This window comes from Rasamsonia emersonii, assembly GCF_000968595.1.
Source record: "Rasamsonia emersonii CBS 393.64 chromosome Unknown ctg1118621760073, whole genome shotgun sequence".
Classification (NCBI taxonomy): Eukaryota; Fungi; Ascomycota; class Eurotiomycetes; order Eurotiales; family Trichocomaceae; genus Rasamsonia; species Rasamsonia emersonii.
In genome coordinates, this window is record NW_013563214.1 from 137,322 (window position 1) to 157,031 (window position 19,710).

Genomic DNA, 19,710 nt, shown 5'->3' on the forward strand with positions numbered 1-19,710 from the left:
TGTTGCATGCGGTGGTCGCGTATTGAGTGAAACAAAGCAACCATCAAAAAACGAGCATCAAAGATTATAAATAGTACGCAATATGTCGGGACCCGCCTAGAAAGCAGATCATAAGACTATCCATTACAAGAATATAGTGAGACTACCTAAAGTAGGTAGCCTTAGCATAGACTGAGTAATATTTTTTCTCTTCGCCTGACCCGTAAAATTTGTCTTAGATAATAACTAGATTCCTTCTATGGACATGTCTCTGGTAAGAACTTAGAAGAGACGGTTTAATCTATACAGTATAGATGGGAGGAGGGGATCATCTTCCACTTCAACAAGACATAACACAACAAACCGTTCATCGTAGACTATTCAAGGCAATCATGCAAGCTTCGTAGAAATCGAGTTGTACAACGCCGCAGCCACCGATTAACGCCCCGAACGCGCCAAAAGCAGAACCAAACAGTAACCGGAAAGCATGTCGAAAATGACGTCTCCAGCACCAGTCCTGGTATCACCGGCCATTCCGTTCATGGTGTGCATGATCGAGTCTGTAATTGTTCGACGAGGATGCCCGGTCGGCATCCTCCCCATCAGTCGTCGGGTCGTAGTCAATGGAATCCTGGCTATGAGCAGCGACGTTCATCTGCGAAGAGAAATGAACTGGCTTGCCCATCGCTTCATCATCTGACTCGCTATCTTCGTCGTCACTAATAGCAGCCAACAGAGCGCTGCGACGATGTCGGTCATCGTCCAACATCGCGTCCGCAAGGGCGTCTTCATCCAGCAGCGGTTCGCGGTCCACCGGAACCTGTTTCTTGATGAATGTGTCGATGATGTAATACTGAATCGCGTTCATGATGACGGGAAACAGGAGCATCACGAAGATGATTTGGGTGGCAGTATTCCCTTCCGTCCACCGCAGGGCCCAGTCGCCAATCTTCACAATGACCGGAAACATCTGGATGATGAAGAAAACGCAGATCTTCATCCACAACAGGCCGATAAAATAAAGTAGCGACTGCTTAAACCACCACGTGGTTTTGGGAGGGTGTCCATAGTTGCCCGACTCGATAGATTCAGGAGGATTAGCGAGAGGAGTGTACTGCGCAAGGTGGTTGACGATACGGAGAATGAAGACGAGAATGGGGATTCCAAGCGTGGTCTATTGTCGATAAAGGCTCTCATCAGCTGGTGATCTGGCAGGCGATCGGGCAAATGACTATACTCACATCGATTCCCAGATTCAACAAGTAGAACGAGCATGGGTTCGGTTGGTATGATGTCCGGGTGATCTCGAAATGGCCGGCAGAGAACATGGACATGAGCAGGTTGGCCAGATGCAGCATCGCCGAGCCAAAGACCTGCTTGGAGACGTCGAACGCCCAGACCTTGACTGGCCGTTGCGGCCTCTCCTTCCATCGCTTGTAGACGAGGGATAGCAAGGCTAATGCTCCCAGAGCCGCTTGAACGACGAGGGAGAACGGCCCAAGCAGTTCGCACTCGCCGTTTTGGTTGGGATCCTGGCTCTCCATCGCATTGGGCACAGCAGTAGGAACAGACGTCACTATAGAAGTGATGCTGGAATGAGCGATTCTGGCTGCTGTCGCTGCGGCGGCCACCGTAGAAGACGGCACTGGCACCGTCATCATTGTGGCCAGCGTCGAGTGAGCTGGACGATCCATTGGCAGGCGGTGCTGCCTCTGGCTAGAGAGGCGCCACTAAGGCTGGGCGGCGGACCTAGCGCATACAGCGACGCCCAACAAAGCATTCAAGTCACCCGCAGAATGCGAACCCCCTCCAGATGCACGCAGGGAGAGGGGAGTCCAAGAATAAATCGAAGGAAGTGAACCCCTTGACCAGCAGGGTGCTGCCCAGCAGACTTGAAAGGTGGCGATGTGACGCAGCGGCCAGCATGCGGAGAAGGTGGTTAATTAGCCTTCAGCTAACTCGCTCTGGGCGGAGTCAGAGAGGCAGTGAGGACCACAGCAGGAAACCGTAGTAATTATAGGGCCAAATAGTCTTATCGTACTATTACAGTTAAATCTATACATAGCTACGAGACCATCAACATCGAGGAGACCAGCAAAGGGTTGTCTCATTATCATGACTCGACTAAAACAGCAGCCCACAGGCCCGACAATCTGTGCCATCATTCCAAACCTGGCCAGGATATCAATCATTCTTGCAAGCCATTCACCCACGAATAAGTTCCATAACCGTAAATTGAGTGCTGTGGAAACCCGCCATCAAAGAACAAATACAATTATAAATACGTGGAAAGAAGGGAAAACGTAAACAAATGGAACGCCAGAGACCCAGGACCCGTCCATGGTGGACAAGACAAGACAAGACGACCGTAGCAACGCCTCAAGCAGGTCTATGCCCAGTGTGACAATATTTGCACAAGAAGACAATGCACGAAGACATCATTCTATCCCGTGCTGCTGTTTGAGGCGTTCTAAGTTCTCTTGTCTCTCGGCGAGGTCCTCTTTCGAGCGGGCCATCTTCTCGGGCTGGTGATATAGTACTGTCGGATGGGAACTCGTCAGCCCTGAAACGGACGCTGAATCATATTATTCCAAAGTCCCAACTCACCGACAAGGTATCTGTTCTGAAAGTTGAAGCCATTCAGCTTGTCGCATGCCTGCTTGGCATCCATGACGTCCTCGTACACAACGAAGGCCGTTCCCTTAGTATTGTTGGAGATACCCTGGCGAATTTGCCTGGACAGTGGAAACGAAGACAATCATCAGACCTTGTCCTTCTGCGTTCAAGACACGCTGGGAGTCGGGAGACCGTGCTTACCGGATGGGGCCAAATTTGCCAAAGAGACCGAACAGATCCTCTGCAGTGACGTTGTAGCTAGAACCTCTGTCAGCCAGCCCATCCTCGATATCTTTCGAATGGCATATGCTTGTGACATATGCTCTGGAGGCAAATGTCCGAGATCGGAGAAATGGAGTGCTGGTCAATTGAGCTCAGCGTACCTCAGGTTCTTCACGAAGAGAATACTAGACACGGAGACGTCCAGTTAGCAATCTGCGCATCACAACCACATCAGAGAAGCACTCCTCTCCGGCTCCCCAGCAGCGCCCATGACAGCAGCGCCAGCGGAGCGGCTCGGAGAGGAGGGGCACGGGGGGGGGGGAGGAGACACCAACCGATTGGCTTCGGGGGCGAGCTTGCGGCTCATTCTCGGGTGGAAAAGAGGGTATGGAGGATTTCTGGTGCAGTAGAGAAGAGAGAACGATGGCACTGCAAGATAAGAGCTCGAACGCAGCAGCTGGAGCAAGATCCGCAGCGATGGAGAAGCAATGGAGAGGCAGGCGTGACTGCGCGAGGTCTGCCAAGAGGGGGCGATCCAAAACGGGCCTAGCGCCATCGGCCTCCGTGAGGCTCGCTGAGCACGCAGAAAGACGACGGCGAGCACCCCCAGCAGAGGCCGCGATGAAGGCACCGCTGGCTGCAATGCGGGCAGTGAACGGCCTGGCTCGTAGGATTGCGTCTCTGTCGGCACCCTGTAGCCCTCTGGTTCTGTAGACGGCGCGCACGCGTCTCCCTCTGGCGGCCAAGCGCCCGGCTTCCTCGGCCGGAAACGACCTGCCCGGCCCTCAGCCCGCCCTTGTCGAGACGTCCTCGCAGCAGACGTCCGACCGCGCCTCCTCCCCTCAGTCTCCTCATCAATTCCCCGTCCTCCTCCAGCAATTCTCGCTGTCTCGTGCTGCGAACTCCCAGGGACGACCTTCTAGGCTGCTTCTGGCGCTGCCTGCGCCCGCCCTGCCTCGCTTCGGCGCCGTGCCTCCCGCGCTCGCTTGTCGCTGTTGGTCTCCCAGGTCGAGCAGAGCACCTTCACCTCCCTCCTCCCATCGCCTCCGCGCCGCGCCATCCTCCCTCCTCCAACCTCACCACCCAGTACCTCCTTCTGCTCATCCTTTGCGCTCTGCTCTGGCTATCATCTCTGCGCGCTTGCTCATCCGACCGGGGATGACTTTGCAGTCGCCCTTGGTCGCCGCTCTCTAGTCCGCGTGGTGCAGACACCCCCGCTTCGTACCCGCCTCCCGCAAGACAGGACGAGTTCCCTCTCTCGCTCCTGCGCCCTTCTTCCTCCGCATCCTACCCTCGAATCCATCCATCGTCAATCTCCTGATGGCGAGCGCTTCGTCCTTCTTGAGCCACCTCGGTGGCCGCCCGCCGCGATACCGCACTCCTTCCCCCCCGCGACGCGCCGTCGAGCCCATCTCGCCATCCGTCAACTCCGACGCCCGCATCCCCTGGAATGAGCGCAACGCCTTCCGGCCATCGGATCTCGCGCGCGACACATACTTTCAGAGCAATGACAGCCGTCGAGTTCCGGATGGTGCTGGCCATCACCAGCAGCCCTCGACGGACAGTCAGGCTTCTCATCCCCGATCCGGCCAGAGCCATCACCGCTCCGGCTCGACCATAGACACCCTTGCGACGATTGCGTTGGCAACGAGTCCCACTTTCGCGCATCTCCCGTACGAGCCTTCTCATCCTCAGAATACCGCTGCGGCTGGTTCTCCGCAGCTGATGAGACCCCGCGACGGCACCGATGAACGACCCGCTAAGCGTGCGCGATCGGAGAAAGATTTCTCACCGTCTCTCGAACGCGCTGATGCCAGACCGTTGACGAGCCATGCTTCTGTCCTGGATAGTATGAAGACAGATGCCGAGCTCCTCCTCAACTTTGCCAGACCCAGCAATTTCCACTCTATCCCCCCTGTTCCGAAGACGAGCTCTGGCATCGATGGATCTTATCATCACTATGGGACGGAGACAAAGTGGTCCACGGCCGTTAGTACCACTAGCGGAGGTAATAAACCCTCGCCATACGCGTTCCACGAGAATGGATTCTCTCCCTCCCGCATCAGGTCTCACTCGGATGGGTCTACGGCTATTGCGCGGCCGGTCATCCCGGGCTTGCGACCCAATACGAGCTCCTCGACGCTTCCATCTGTCACCTGGGATGGTGAGGAGGCCAAGTACAATGGCAACGAAACCACTCAGGCCATGTCGGATGAGTACAACAAGAATATGAAACCTCAATCTCAGCATGAGTCTGCCAATGGAGTCGCCATGGAGGCCATGCCGGAGACGAAAGAGGAAGATGCCGATTCAGATGACTCCAGCCAGGCAAGCTGCGCAGCTTGTAATCTGGTGCGGATCAGCGTCAACGGGGAGGATCAGGGCGAGGTGACCTGGATCAACTGCGACGGGTGCAAGCGGTGGTTTCACATCGTCTGTGCGGGCTTCAAGAACGACCGTGAGGTCCGGACCGTGGACAGGTTCATCTGCCGCGGATGTCGACCCATCCATGGCCAAACCACCTTTGTGCGCAAGTCGTCTCGCGCCCGCACCGCCATCGACTATGCCGGTCTCAATCAGGGTCTCGTCAAAACGTCGACCGACTCTCCTCAGCATCACTATATCCAACCCATCAAGGAGGGCAAGATCCGCTTTTTGCCCGAGAACTTCCCACGCATGAGAGCCGAACTGGTCACGGCCGAATTCTTCGAGCGGGGTGTGGGCATGACGGAGCCCATTGTCATCCCCGCGGAGCTCAACCCTCGCAACCCGGCCGTGTCGCCGGTCGATCCTGAATTCGACAACCTCGTCGCCGAGGCTCCGACGCAGGAGATGTTTGATGAATTACTCGAACACCTGCCCGAGGGTGCGGACGCCGAAGTGGTCATCGACTGTGGTCAAGATCTGCTGGATATGGTCATTCCTCAAGGTCTGACCGTTCGCAGAGTGGCGGAGCTCTATGGTCCCGAGGAGAGAGTGGAGGTCATCGATGTGAAGTCTCAGCAAGGGGAAGATAAGAAATGGAACATGCAGAAGTGGGCGGACTACTACGAGAGCACGGGATCCAAGGTGGTTCGGAACGTCATCAGTCTCGAGGTATCCCAAAGCCCGTTGGGCAGACTGATCCGCCGACCGAAGATTGTGCGTGATCTCGACTTGCAGGATGCCGTGTGGCCGGAGGAGCTCAAGGCGATCGGCGACTATCCCAAGGTTCAATTCTACTGTTTGATGTCCGTGGCCGACTGCTACACAGACTTCCACATCGATTTCGGTGGCTCCTCGGTTTACTACACCATCTTGAAGGGGAAGAAGACCTTCTTCTTCATCCCTCCCAAGGAGAAGCATCTGAAGAAATACGAAGAATGGTGCAATTCTCCTGCCCAGGACACGACCTTCCTCGGTGATCAGACCAAAGAGTGCTACCGGGTCGATCTCCAAGAAGGCGACACGATGCTGATTCCCGCGGGCTGGATTCACGCCGTGTGGACGCCGGAAGACAGCCTGGTGATCGGTGGGAATTTCCTGACACGCCTGAATTATGGGATGCAGATCAAGGTCGCCAAGATCGAGAAAGATACCAAGGTTCCGAGAAAATTCCGGTATCCTTTCTTCCAGAAGATCCAGTGGTACGCTGCTCTGAAGTACCTGGAAGAGGATCCCATCCCGGACAGTGTGTGGGAGGCGTTTGCTCGAGACGAAAATTATCGTTTCTATCGCGAATTTCCGATCTACTACGAATTTGGGGAGCGAGAAAACAAAGCCCCTCGTGGATCTCCTTACTACAATGCGCGCTTTTACTCCCAAGCCGAGTTGGAAGGCTTGCACGAACTCGCGAAATACCTTCTCCGGACTGCACTCATTGCCGCTGGCTATTCCGTGGAGGGAGTCACGACGGAGGCTAGAAATGCGGTCAAGCGATCCATCCCGAAAATGCAAGGCGATCCCATTGACGTTGTCAAGAAGTTTGGCGTGTGGGTTGCCTGGAAACGAGGGAATGAACCCGCTCCTCAGTGGACCAGACCTGGCGTCATCACAGCCAATTTCAAGCTCGAGCAACTAGACAAGAAGCCAGCAGGCCGACCCAGTCGTCGATCTGAACGCCATGCGGATGCTCAGCGAATATACGCCGAAAGACGGGGTCTGCAGCGTCTGTCTGATCAGGGTGCCGATGCCCCCCACGGTCTTGCGAACGGCGTGTCAGTGCCATCTGACAACAGCACATCGGTTCCCCACCAGGCTAGCATATCCAACCCTCCTGTCAAGGAAGAGGCGCCTAAGCCCCGTAATGTCAACAAGGGTTCCGGCCTGGGACCAAAGAGGGTAGCTTGTGATGCGTGCCGGAAGAGACGGATCCGGTGTCGCCATAAGGATGAGCAAAATGATGCGAATGCGATGAGACCATCGTCCGCGAAGCCGACGACGGCTAATGTGTTCGACTCGGCGGAGATGCAAAATCAGTCGATGTTGGCGCGGGATGCTGCCTCCGTTTTGAACGCGCTGGCATCTGTCGCCACGGAGACCGGTCTACATGACGGCACCAATGGCATGGGTGTCAATCGATTTGAAGGATACCCTGCTGATGGGCGGAATTCAGCTCTTTTGGAAATGCAGCGAAACGCCGTCGCACGACCAACCGATGTAATCCCCAACGGTGTGAATGTTGGGAAGAAAGGAAGAAGCAAGGCATGCGACGAATGTCGCAAGAGCAAGGTACGTCAGTCCTATTCATCAACATTCCTTCTGTGGACTTCTTTTCGCTGACAAAGAGCAGCGTCGCTGCATCCATGATGAATTTGGTAGGATTGATCCGATTAAGGCACAAGAGCGTTCGAAACCCCGGGCTTCAGCCTCATCTAAGCGACCCCGACCTGGCGATGACGGCACGGTTTCCACGGCAAACAAGAAGCCGAGACAGGACACATCTGCCGGTGCGGCATATCCTGTTAATGTGACGCAAAAGGAAGACAACGTGGCTGTTGCATCGGTGTCGGGTAATGGCTTTGTTGCTGCAGAACACGAACAGGGTGACTACAAAGTCCCTTCTAGTGTCCAGTCACCCCCAGCAGAGACCGTTTCACCGGAGCAGCATGCCATGAATAACGTCGGGTCGAACCAGGTCTCATATGGGTCCCCGCCGGCCGTCAAGGCAGATGTTGATGCAGACACGGTTACTGCTGTGCCGATTCAGCCAACAGAGCCCGCGAGTTCTCTCGTGTCGCCGCCAACTTCGCTTGCCGGGGAGAAGGATGACTCACCCGAACAGGGCAATGAAGAGACGCGTAAATCGGTGGAGGGAGAGCAAGATGCGTTGCATACTCCCACATCAAGCTCTCGACACTCCTCTCGTCAGCCTCGACAGGTGGATCGTTATGTGCCGGAAGTAGTTCCGCCAAAGGCCACAAACAAGTCTTCTGCCCGAAACACGTCTACGAGTGGTACAAAATCTAGCAGTGCGAAGAAGTCCGTATCGCGCCCGACATCGTCGCACGCGAAGAAGAGTGCTTCTCCTGCTCATGACAAGAAATCGGGCTCGTCCACGTCACCTCGGGCGCCGCATAGCAAGAGCGCGAAGCAGCCGCACGGCTTTGCTGAGAGCGAGACCGATCTGGAAAGCTTGAGACTGATACGAGAACTACAAGAGCAAGAATTCGGGCTACGGAAACGAACTGCTAGGGTTTGAGATGAAGTCGTACTATCATTCCTTCCAACCTACGCAGGCAGTGACATCATATGCTGGTCGTATTTTAGAATGCAAGACTGGAAACAAGCTTCATTTCTTTCTTTCTTTTCTTTGCTTTTTTTTTCTTGATTGTGGTTTATTTCAGGAATGCAAAAGGGAATGAGCACAGGTTCGGAATCGGATTGGAAAAGGCGTGTATTTCGTTCGGGTTAGGTTTGTTTCTTTGGGCGTCCATGGTAGGATGATAGGGTGAATTTTTTGCTTTGCTGCGCGTTCTTTTCTTTTTGTCCTTTTTTTAACCCTTAAATTTTGTCTCAATTCTTTCTTTATTCTGTGAGATTAGTTATTTGTTACCTCTGTTCAGTCAGTTTCGTTTGGTCTCGTCGTCGTTATCATCGTTATCATCGTCGTCGTCATCATTATTATCAACATCATCAACATCATCATACCTTTGTATTTTTGTCTGTCATATATCCCTGGTGTTTTTTTATTTTGTCAAATCAAATCAGTCGAATCAAGTCGAATCAAATCAAGTCGAATCATTATTCAGCCTTTGGATCTGTCGCTTTTCGTTCGTTTCTTTGTTTTTTTTTTCTCAGGCTTTTCCTTCTGAGTCCTTGACGATGGTAATATCTATCCTATCCTATCGACCGTCAGTCAGTCACTTCACTTGCATCATCATCATCATGCAGTTATTAGCTTATTATCTTACTTTCGCTTCCTTTTTTCCCTTTTTGTATCGGGTGGCATCTATCTAAAGAAAGTATCGATCGATCGCCATTTCTTTCTGTTTTTTCTCTTGTCTTGCCCTGTTTTGTTTTGTCTTTCTTTCTTTCTTTCTTTCTGTTTTGTTTTTTTTTTAGGAGTGGCTATTATTTATTTTATTAGTACTAAATCAAGCAAGTGTAAGTAAGTTAAGTACAGAAACAATAATTTCTTTCTTCTTCTTCATTATCATCTTCTTCTACAAGGCCATTTATTCCATTGTATTGTATCATATCACATATATCATGTCCTATCGTCAAGAAATGAATGACTAAGTCAAATCGACTCGAATCGTTTTACTTTGGTTCAAGCAAATAATATACAGGATAAATTGGACTATTGATATTAACTGGATAGGATATCTGCCTAGCTGTCTGTCTATTGTGTCTCCAATCAATCAATCAATCAATCAATCAATCAATCAATCAATCAATTATTGGGTCTACATGATGAATTGGATTGAATTGAATTGAATGGGTAATGACTCAAGCAAGCAAGCAAAGTCGGGTGGAATCGGGTTGATAGGCTACTTACATGCTAGACTACTAGGTATGGAATACTCGTATGTACTGTAGTTAGTAATTACTTACTGTTTAGGTTGTTCATTTACTCCGTACAATGGTTCTTGTTATAATTTTTTTTGACATTCCCTGTCATTTTATCGTCTAATAATAATAGGAATATTCCGAGTAACAGGACAGGAAGAATCAATTAATAATAGTAATACAGACAGGCCATGTCCGGACGTGATTGTCATCCGTCCCTGGTGCTGCACTGCCGCAGCACAACGTCGGTCAGGCCGTCAATGCGTTTGATAAACCTAGGTGAGCGATAATCAACTTTGGTATAAGACTATCGAGTCGGGTCGTCGGTTGGATGCTCGTGCCAGATCTTAGACTCGGGATTTGGCCAACAGCTGGACCGTGACTGGCCGCCAACCTGCACCACCGGAGACGATGTACGACGCCGTCGCAGGGCCCAAGAAAATCATCCGTTAAGCTTAAGCTAACGTGGCTCAACAACGCCCAACACGCCAATAACGAATGTCCTAATCCAATAACCCTTCTTTCCCTCCCAAAACAAAAAAAAAGGAAAACAAAAAAAATTAGCTCTATATGATCTTCATACCTCGTAATAGCCAATCATAGCGTCTAGAAAGCAGTCGTGCATCACAGGACAAACAACACTGGGGTATAAGGAAATCATCACGAAGTGAATCCAGCACCATCCTTTTCAGTCTAAAAATGCCCCGGGTAAAGGAATCTAGGTCAAATGACGAGAAAGGAGAAGATCAGCTGCCTCGAGCCATCGCCGCTGCCTGACGATCCAAAATCGTCTGCAGGTCTTCATCCTGGAGTTCCTCGCCGGTTCCCACACGGGCCCAACGCTTCGCCCGTCGCTCCTCACCGATGTAGTTTCGGATCACACACGGGTCCGTGTATCCGCCTTGGCAGACCTTGCGCCGGCCCAGGTGCTTGAATCGAGGCCCTAACGGTCCGTTCACGTAATGGTATTGACCTGCAAACCGGTATTGACGTCGATCTCCGAGAGGGTAGAACTTGTCCCCCCAGTGGCCGTTGAAATAGAACCATTCGGTGGGCGCCGTTGGGGAGAGCGTTGAGGGCCGCAGAACATCCGTCTGATGATTGTAGGTGTAAGAATGCAGGTTCAGGAGAGGGTCCCAGAGAGGCCCACGGTCCGTCTCATCATGGAGGAGGCCCCAGGGCAGAATATATTCATGGATCCCGGGCGTAGCATACATGGCATGCGTACCCACGGCAGAGTAAATGACCGGCTTTTGAATAGAATATGTTAGCTTCGAAAGTCCAAATGGGTTAATAGGGTGGTCAACGTACCCGTCTGCCCCTCTTCTCGACAGCGCCGTAGCTGTATGCTTCCCCAGCGGTGTGGGCGCTGAAGAACAGCGCTTTGGGCTTGCCTTGGTAGAAGCGCACCAGACAGTGCTCCCAATCACCCACGTGGTTGCCAAAGCGGATATTGAGGACAGCATTCCCCAGATTGTAGCTGTAGAAGAAGAACCAGAAGGCGTCGACGATGCCGTGGCCTTTGTCGACTACCACGAGCACTGCCGGAGCATCACTGCGTCCGCCGGATCGGGTATCTCCCCGAATCGCGTGGCCGCCATATCGTCGTCGGAGCCTATCAACGTATTCTCTGTCCTCCGACGATGAGTTCGAACCCGTGACCCGAGCGCTCACATTGTCCTCCCCTTCGCCGACATCGTACCATTTTGCTCGATCTTCGTCCGATTCATCGTCCAAACCTCCGTCCAGAGGGTCATCCGGAACACCCGGCAAGGGCTCCTCGGGCTCAGCATCACCGGGCCTAGGGATATTCCTCTCGCCAGCGAGCCAGGCGGGGCGTTCTTCGACGTCATCGTTGCTCGTCAGATAGACATGCTTGCCGTGCTCCCACTGGTTCAGTTCGTCGAGATCTCGGAGGGTGGGATGGCGCCATCCGCCCTGGAGGGGGTGTAATTCAGGTGAGGAGGAGTGTGGGCCAGGTGCTCGGCGATATCGCCCGGCCAAAACTGTTCTCTTGAGAACAGATGCACCAGAGGGGAGTACTCGAGCACGTAGCCGGGGATCTCCCGCAGCACGCGTTCGTCATGACTCCAGTCCTCGACAGTCCCGTTCGCATCTGTCCAGTCCAAACGCCAGAGTCCATCATCGTCATCGTTCAGAGGTTGCTGGTGTTGAACCCGGCGCGGACCCACGGAGGCGTGGACCAGCTTCACATGGGCTAATCCGCAGACCCCAAGCCAGCGGCAGGCTTTACGGTCGAGCCAGGAGTTGGAAGTCGCGACCCATTCGGACTCTTCCAGGTCTTCCTCTGACCAGATGAACAGGGACGGCTTCACAGCCCGGACAAAGCTGTTGATGCAGACATAGGTGATCAGGCTGGACAGGACGGCAATGACAGCCTTGGAGATGCGCGACGGCATCGGTTGAACGAATGGCAGGACCCCTGGTCTCCCAGAGGCGACAACGGGGTTGAGATTGGGTCGAGAGGTCGGCAGTGCTTGTCCGGGACCAGCGGGGAATCCTGCCCGCAAAGGGTCTCGGGACGGTCGAAGTCCAAAGTGCTCTACCAGGCCTGCGGAGAGAGGAGCAGTGATCAAGGGAATAGGAGCGAGGGAGTCGAGCTCCGCAGCAGGAGCTCGGAGGGAGAGCAGGGAGAGTACGGGGCCGCGAGAAGGGATGTCGACGGAGGGCGAGAGAGCAGCAGGAGAAGGGGATGGGAGTGGTACCTGACCACCATGACTTGGGTCGGTAGGTATATGAAGGAGAACAAGCTTCAGTTAGTTAGTCAGAAGGCACGAAAGCGTATCGTCCGGGACCAGCAGACGGCGCCGAGATCTCGTGAGCGGTAAAGAAAAAAAAAGACACGCTCAAAGCAGCATCGAAACCGGCATCAAGTCTGCCAGCAGCTGCAGGGACAACTAGCTGGAGGCAGACGCGGAAACGGGCGGATGCCTGATTAATCCATCATGAGGTCAGGCGGGCAATCAGAGCGCAGCCTGCCTTCCGCGTGCAGCCGGCACTGGCTCGCAGCAAATCCTCGAACGTGGCTCGGTGCTGGCCACTCACGGGCTGCCACCGCCTGACTAATGCCAGGCCTCACGCTTGTCATGTCGATCAGAAATCTGCCATGAATTCGACTGCTTCATACTACTACAGGTGTGCGTAGAATCACCGACTTTACTGTTGTCGACCAAGAGGGGCAGAGAAGGCCCAACATATCGACGTCATCGCTAGCATTCATGCCGGCCCGCTGGCGGTCAGCCTTACTTAGTCTTAGGCTCGGGCGGAACCGCTGCTCCGGCTTACTTATCCTCATTTTGTCTAGTATAGAATTAGAATTCGTGCTATTTTGCGATCAATTGTCCAGAATATATACTGATTAATGACTGACTGCTGAGAAATTTACTATTATGCCTCCTTTCAATTAGCAGAGCATTCAGCAATAACTGCGCAGATGCTTCCCTCGTCATCCGGCTCGCAGTAGCATCTTCCTTGCTTCCGATGAAACCCAATTTCGTCTTATTCTGCTCGTCTTCTATCCTCTGATTCTTCTCTTCATCCGCTTCCGTCGACCTCCGCGATAGCGACGCCGTTAACCAATCCCCGGATCCGCTACCGTCTTGGCATGCAACCTGCCTAGCTGGATTCTTTTTTCGTTCGCGGGGTTGTCTACGAGCACGCGACATCCCACCGCGCATACTGCCCTCACCTGCTTGCGTTCTGTGCTAGCGTCATCGTCCTGGGCATGTCCATGCAGGTCGACTCGGATGCGAGCTCTGCACGAGCCGTCGATCCAGCTCTGCTGTCCGGGCCCGACGCGGACGATTTTGACTATGAGTACGAATATGACGAGAATGAGACCGAGGTACGTGCAGCCATTGACTGGTCGCAATCCCTGGACTGCCTTGCTTCTAACTCGCAAATCCACAGACCTTTTACATCAATCTGGATATCACCACTCTGAACGGCCCGATCCGTCCTCCCCGACGCAGACAGCCGCCCTCCACCGCTGCCACTTCTCCACATGTTCCATCGTCAACAATCGGCTCGCCGGAATCACCGCCAGACGAGACCAACGGGGCGTCGATCGACCAGCCGCCAGATGCCGTCGCCGAGGACCGAATCCAGATCCTGGATCTTCACAGCCCCAATCCTCTCATCTCGTATCAGAACCACATCTTCAGCTGCTCCTGGGCCGACGTGATTGGGACAGAATTGTTCTTTTCTAAGCCAGAACCCGAGCCGGAGCATGCTGGCCTGACCTGTCTCAGGCACGGGAAAGACTTTGACCTCATCGCCGCCAACAGCGTCAAGATTGTCGGACGCAAGGCCCATCTGATCTCGAATTCGGGGCCCAGAGAAGACGACACCAGTGTTCACCCCCAGCAACAACAACAGCAACAGCAAGGCTTGCAGGTTTTTCCAGCGTCGCATGCAAAGCGGACCAGCCAGGCGCGCTTTCTGCAACGTCTCGTGAACGCCAAACAGTCCAAGGGCGAAACCGACATGGTTCGCACCGTCTACAGCGTCAAGCGGGGTCAGCACTTTGAAGATCGACTGCGCGGGTGGGCCAGAACGGAGGAGCGCATGGCGAGGATCCAACGGCTGAGCCGGGACGCCCTCCAGGGGGACGCCGATGCCATTAGAGAATTGCAGGAGATTTACGCAGAGGTTGAGGCTGCTGCAGACAGCAGTAATGCTGGTCCTGCTGCTGCTGGTCCAGCTCATGAAGATGCCTCACCTCACCAACCTGAGACGTGAAGAGATTTCCTAGTAGTAGCATCAACCGACTGTTCTCTGTTAGGGGGAGGATGGAAGTCATATTGATCTTTTTTCCTCCAGCAGAATCACTCTCAAGAGTGAGGTTGTGACGGAACAAGCACTTCCATCTTATACCGAAACCGATGGTCCAGGGGATTCAAACAGACCGCGCAAGGCTGACGCAGGGCCAGAACGCAAGTCAGGCATCTTGCTGATCGACTAGGAGTGCCCTCATCACAGACCTCACTAGTCAGTTATTCCTGCTGTGTGAGACAGGACACTATGCGGTCCATAAGTTTGGATCTCTTTGCTTTGCTTTGATTTATGGACTGTCAAGCCGACAGGTGGATTCGAAGACAGGCACTGCCCAAGTTATCAGCAAAAGCCCGACCAAGATCGGTCAATTCTTTATTGTTATTATCTGCAACCACGGGATAGATAAGAAACAGGATCATGCGGATCGACAGAAGGGATTGATTGATTGATTGATTGGTTTGAGGGGTACAGGCATTGAAGAGAATATAGTAAATAAATAGATAGATAGATAGATAGATAAGCAATCATGGATAAATGCCAAATGGACCACCCGAATTGATTCATTCCAGACCAGACCAACCCAACCCAGCCAAATCCAGCCAACCAAACCACAACGCCGTGCATAGATAATGATTGTGAAAGTGAACGACAATTCCGACCCGCCCCGACGATTATTAGGATATATGTATGCAGTTGTTTATGTACAAATACAGGTATCCGTTCTTGCTAACGCATGAACAGATTTTTTTTTCTTTTCATTCCTTCCTTTTTTTTTAAGCCATTGAAGAATGAGCGAATGAATGAGTGAATGAATGTCGTGCAAGTTTTCTTTTTGTTTTCTTGAGGATATTAGCTATTGTACGAGGACGGGAATCCCACCGGCGACGGGGGCGGCGGCGGGGGTTGATGATGGTGATCCCAGTCCACGAAGCTGCTGGCGTCGTTGCCGTTGTTGTCGATTGTCGATGACTCCTTAGCAGCAGCAGACTCGTATTGGTTGTAGGTGTAGTATTTGGGGAGCATGGATGCGGATGCCTCGATGGCACGGGAGATGTCCTGGCTGAAGGTGGAGGATGATGACGGTCTGATGGGTGACGGGGCCAGGATGTGATTTTGTGGTCGGTTCTGAGGGATGGTCGATGCCATTTTTAGTAATCTTTGGGGACAGGAAAGAAAGAACGATTTATTCAAGCGATTGGTTGGTGGTGATCGATATTTCGGGAGTTTTCGAGTTGGAAGAAAATAGTAGAGTTCAGAACAGAACAGCCAGCCAGCCGATCGATCGATCGTTTTGTATGCTGTCTGTACTCGAGGCAGCAGGAGTATATGTGTATTTTTGTGATTGCCTAGACAGTCGTCCCAGTCGTGACGCTGTTCTGATCAATCGAATCCGAAACTTCCCGACGGGACGGCACAGGCACCGACGAAGGTTATTCCCTAGTAGGTTCGGAGCATGTTAGTGACAAGATAAAGATGATGAATGAGGAGATGCTAAGCTGGACTTACTGGGCCGTTGTCAACTTGGTGGCGATGTCGTTGCAGTAATGCGGATTCCAGTGGTGATGTCAGGAGTGAATACTCAAATTTCCACCGTTCCAGTCCTTGAAATAACAGACAGATGAAAGGTGAGTCTGAGGACAGAGTCGTCAGAGTGAGAGAGCAGGATGGCCACTTTCTGATGGAGGAGGTCGTCCAGAACTATTTAACGTGTCCTCCGTACTATCGCCCCAACCAGGGGCCAAAGGAGCCAGACGTGTGGGGAGACGATTTGCATGCCTTGACTTGTTCGCCTTATCTTGCTGCCGATTCATTCCCAAGCATCGTCCTCTCGCCTTGCAGCGGCCAAGCCGGTGCGGTGGAGCCTGGAGACTTCCCCAGAGGCCGCGGAGCTCCCCCCGGGGAAGCGGAGAGCCGAACGCCGCATTAACGGGCGCCTGCAAAACGGTCGTTCTGTCTGGCACGCTGACTGGCCGGGGAGCCTTCCGACGGAATCGTGGACAAATTAATACCGTCTTTCTTTTTGTCACACAGAGAACAGACTACGCGTACAGATTATTACTCTGCTGTGCCCCGTCGCCAGCGATCGTCTTGGCTAGCGACTCCGACGTTGGGGTTGGGCCTGCAAGTGGATCGATCATTCCTGCCTGTCGGAGTCGCCCCACCGCCCGGCCTGCCGGGCTGGCCTTCCGGGGGCTGCTCTCCTGAACGCCCATTAACGCCCCATTACTGCTTTGTTTGTTATTGCTATCCAGCCTGTCAGACGTGGGGGAAGGGAGATCGACGGAGGACACTCTTCTGGCCCCTGGCCTCCTGCCTCAGCTGGAGCTTCTGGCCTGCTACAGCGGTAGCCTCCCTGGCAGGACAAGGCTGTCTGTCGTAGATAAAATCATCTGTTGAGGCGTACTCCGTACTCAGTACGGAGGAGTACTCTGTAGTTATCAGGGCCTTCGGAGAAGCGGCTTCTGTCCGTGTCAGACTCCGAACAACCCTGGTTGATCGACATGTGTGGCCAGACTAGGGCGCAAATCCCGCGGACCGCGGCCTCATCGTCGCCTTCTGGAAGCCGGATGTAGTCTTCCATTCTCTGGGAGCACAGATTCTTCCGTATTGGGGGAGAAACTAGGGGGAGTGTGTCGAGAAAAAAACCGGATCAAGCCACACACTCCGAGGCGTGCCACGGCCAAGTCGATCGGATGTAACGTAATCCACAACCGAGCGGATCGCACCTCTCAACGCGTCTTGTATATAGAAATTTAAAGCTCAATTATCTACCTAAAACAGCAATTATATACAAAAAATTAATTACTATTGTGATTAGGACATTGATTCCTTCTGTGGCCCAGAGTATTACAATCGCTACACCTATATTGTGGGCGTACATGCGGTGGAGAGGCCGGTAATTGAGACTGTAGAGGATCATTGACTGGAGGTTCAACAACTTGATCTCTTGACCTTATGAGATCCTGCTCTTCTTCTCTAGTAATTCCTCCTTCATGACGTATCTTCTTCTTGGATCTTTGACGCTTTTGCTTCTCCTTCTCATGTGCAGCAAGTAAATCCTGATATTCCTTCTTCATTATTGCTGCTTGAATCATGGTGGATTCACATGCCTTTGTAATTTGATTGAACGCTTCATTAAACCGACTTGAAGGACTTGTATGACCTTGCTCTATAAGTTTCTTGACTGCAGTTGCTTGCCGCTGTAGTTGACAAGGATTATGAGGCGTCTGTAAGCCCCAGGATGACTGTGAGTTACTGGATCGACTTCCTGGTGGTGTAGGCGTCTTAAGTTGAATATGGAGCTTTTGAATAACTCGGTCTGGATTAAATGGATGAATCCCAGTGGCTATAAAGCCATTTTGAACAGTATGAGCCTTAAAGGCTTCTGCGCATGCTGCAGGATATGCCTCTAAGAAGTCAAGCTTTGCAATGTGATTGAAGCCGTGCTGCATCTGCTGCTGAACAAGGTTGCCATATCCATACTTTAGAGGTGCAAAAACGCTCACATCAAGAGGTTGTAGAAGATGTGATGAGTGTGCAGGCATACAAATCGGGATAATTTGTTTTGGGTGCAGAGTTTGTCAAATTGAGGTGTAAGATGGCTTCCATGGCCATCAAGAACTAGTAGTCGATATGCACCTTTCCTGCGCTTCTCTGTCTCAGGAATGAATTGATTTTTAAGCCACCTTAGGCTAATTTCATCAGTTGTCCATCTGTTGTTGCTTTTATCAAGCCGCCAGCCTTCTGGAAGTTCATCAAACCAGGCGTCTTGAAGTTCTTTTGCTTTGAAGATGATATAGGTAGGAAGGCTCCATCCTGTTGCACAAACTGACTCAATTGCTGTAACCCATTTGCGATTACCAGGTTGTAGAAGCTTTGGACGGCCATAAACCTTACTCCTTGTGATAACTTTTGAAGTTGCACAGAGGCCCATGGCAAAACCAGTCTCATCAAAGTTGTATATATCATCCGGCTGAATCCCATACTCCATAATCTTCTTGTGTAAGCAGTCCCCCACTCGCGGATTATCTTGCTATCTTCACATTTGGCATGCTCATAGTTATATCAATGCAAGTATCGTGTTTTGAGCTCATCGCGGCGTTTTACTAGGTTAGAAACCCAGTTCTTGCCAACTTGCGGAGGAGGACCTTGAGACCCACGTTGAGATAGAAGATGATTAGCCATATTTTTAACAAAAGGAGGTTGAGGAGGTAATCCACGCTTATCTAGGTCCAGAATCCACTTGACAAGCATTTCCTCTTCATTTGCAGTCAATTTATGTGAATTTGCGCGTAAATTGACTCTTGCAGGGCGTCCCTTAAGTCGAGACTGTAGGGTAGTATATGGCACACCAAAAAGATGCGCAGTTTCTTTAATTGAAGGAATTTGCTTCTTTTTGTAAGCAGAAATTGCAGCTTCGATCTTGCCCTCTAATTTGAGGGCTTTTTTTGCCTTTGCAGTGCAAATTGGTGGCATAATTGCGCGTTGAATAACTTCAATTTCTATATGAGTCGCGTTGACAGGTGGCGATCCGCTCGGTTGGGCGATCTGCTCGGTTGTGGATTACGTTAGCTCGGCCATACTTACAAATACTTGCAACTGGCAGATTATATTATAGGTATAGCTGCATACTGTATTACATGCATGTTATGGGTGTATTGTATATTTTGCAGCGTACTTCCTGTAGAGAGTCGAACTAACTACCTAACCCACCATGGTAGTTACGTACCGATGGTAGGGCGCATGAAAATAGGAAAAAGGACAACTCAATCGGCGTTTCACTCACCTCCGGTTTCGCTATCCGTCTCCTTTCTTACGAAAAAAAAAAAGGGGCCCTTGTCTGTGTTCATCCCTACAATAGAGCATGCAACATGGATAATGGAGGAGTGGTGCCTGTGGCAACTATGCGACAGGCAAGATACGGCCATCCATATGCCTACCTAATAGTGTGGTTGGTTATCAGTGGGCGTCAGCATATTGATGCCAAATCATCTTGCAATAGTCAACGACAGGCAAGGCGCCCAATAGTTTTTACAACACGTCAGCCACACATAGTATGTACTGTTAGGTGCCTAAGGTACGCCTTCCTCTAGCTTCGGATTTATA

The 19,710-nt window shown here is 52.0% G+C and overlaps 5 protein-coding genes across 5 annotated transcripts; 2 read left to right on the top strand and 3 right to left on the bottom strand.

The window, feature by feature from the left end:
* Window positions 1–502: 502 nt before the first annotated feature.
* Window positions 503–1,640, bottom strand: T310_3594 (uncharacterized protein; the record flags this gene model as incomplete). The annotated part of the gene is made up of 2 exons (XM_013473546.1): window positions 503–1,153; window positions 1,221–1,640. 2 exons carry the CDS (start codon window positions 1,638–1,640, stop codon window positions 503–505), a joined length of 1,071 nt encoding a protein of 356 aa, XP_013329000.1.
* Window positions 1,641–3,294: 1,654 nt separating this feature from the next.
* On the top strand, window positions 3,295–8,497 carry T310_3595 ([histone H3]-lysine-36 demethylase; the record flags this gene model as incomplete). The annotated part of the gene is made up of 4 exons (XM_013473547.1): window positions 3,295–3,381; window positions 3,532–3,903; window positions 4,012–7,527; window positions 7,589–8,497. The coding sequence occupies 4 exons, from the start codon at window positions 3,295–3,297 to the stop codon at window positions 8,495–8,497; spliced, it is 4,884 nt and encodes a 1,627-aa protein (XP_013329001.1).
* Window positions 8,498–10,553: 2,056 nt separating this feature from the next.
* On the bottom strand, window positions 10,554–13,123 carry T310_3596 (uncharacterized protein; the record flags this gene model as incomplete). The annotated part of the gene is made up of 4 exons (XM_013473548.1): window positions 10,554–11,057; window positions 11,119–11,745; window positions 11,838–12,578; window positions 12,956–13,123. 4 exons carry the CDS (start codon window positions 13,121–13,123, stop codon window positions 10,554–10,556), a joined length of 2,040 nt encoding a protein of 679 aa, XP_013329002.1.
* Window positions 13,124–13,552: 429 nt separating this feature from the next.
* T310_3597 (uncharacterized protein) lies at window positions 13,553–14,568 on the top strand (the record flags this gene model as incomplete). The annotated part of the gene is made up of 2 exons (XM_013473549.1): window positions 13,553–13,672; window positions 13,738–14,568. The coding sequence occupies 2 exons, from the start codon at window positions 13,553–13,555 to the stop codon at window positions 14,566–14,568; spliced, it is 951 nt and encodes a 316-aa protein (XP_013329003.1).
* An 885-nt stretch (window positions 14,569–15,453) lies between these two features.
* Window positions 15,454–19,454, bottom strand: T310_3598 (uncharacterized protein; the record flags this gene model as incomplete). Its single annotated transcript, XM_013473550.1, has 11 exons — window positions 15,454–15,906; window positions 16,111–16,205; window positions 16,325–16,620; window positions 16,654–16,830; window positions 17,016–17,223; window positions 17,268–17,342; window positions 17,411–18,062; window positions 18,152–18,637; window positions 18,712–19,152; window positions 19,192–19,235; window positions 19,391–19,454. The coding sequence occupies 11 exons, from the start codon at window positions 19,452–19,454 to the stop codon at window positions 15,454–15,456; spliced, it is 2,991 nt and encodes a 996-aa protein (XP_013329004.1).
* Window positions 19,455–19,710: the final 256 nt, after the last annotated feature.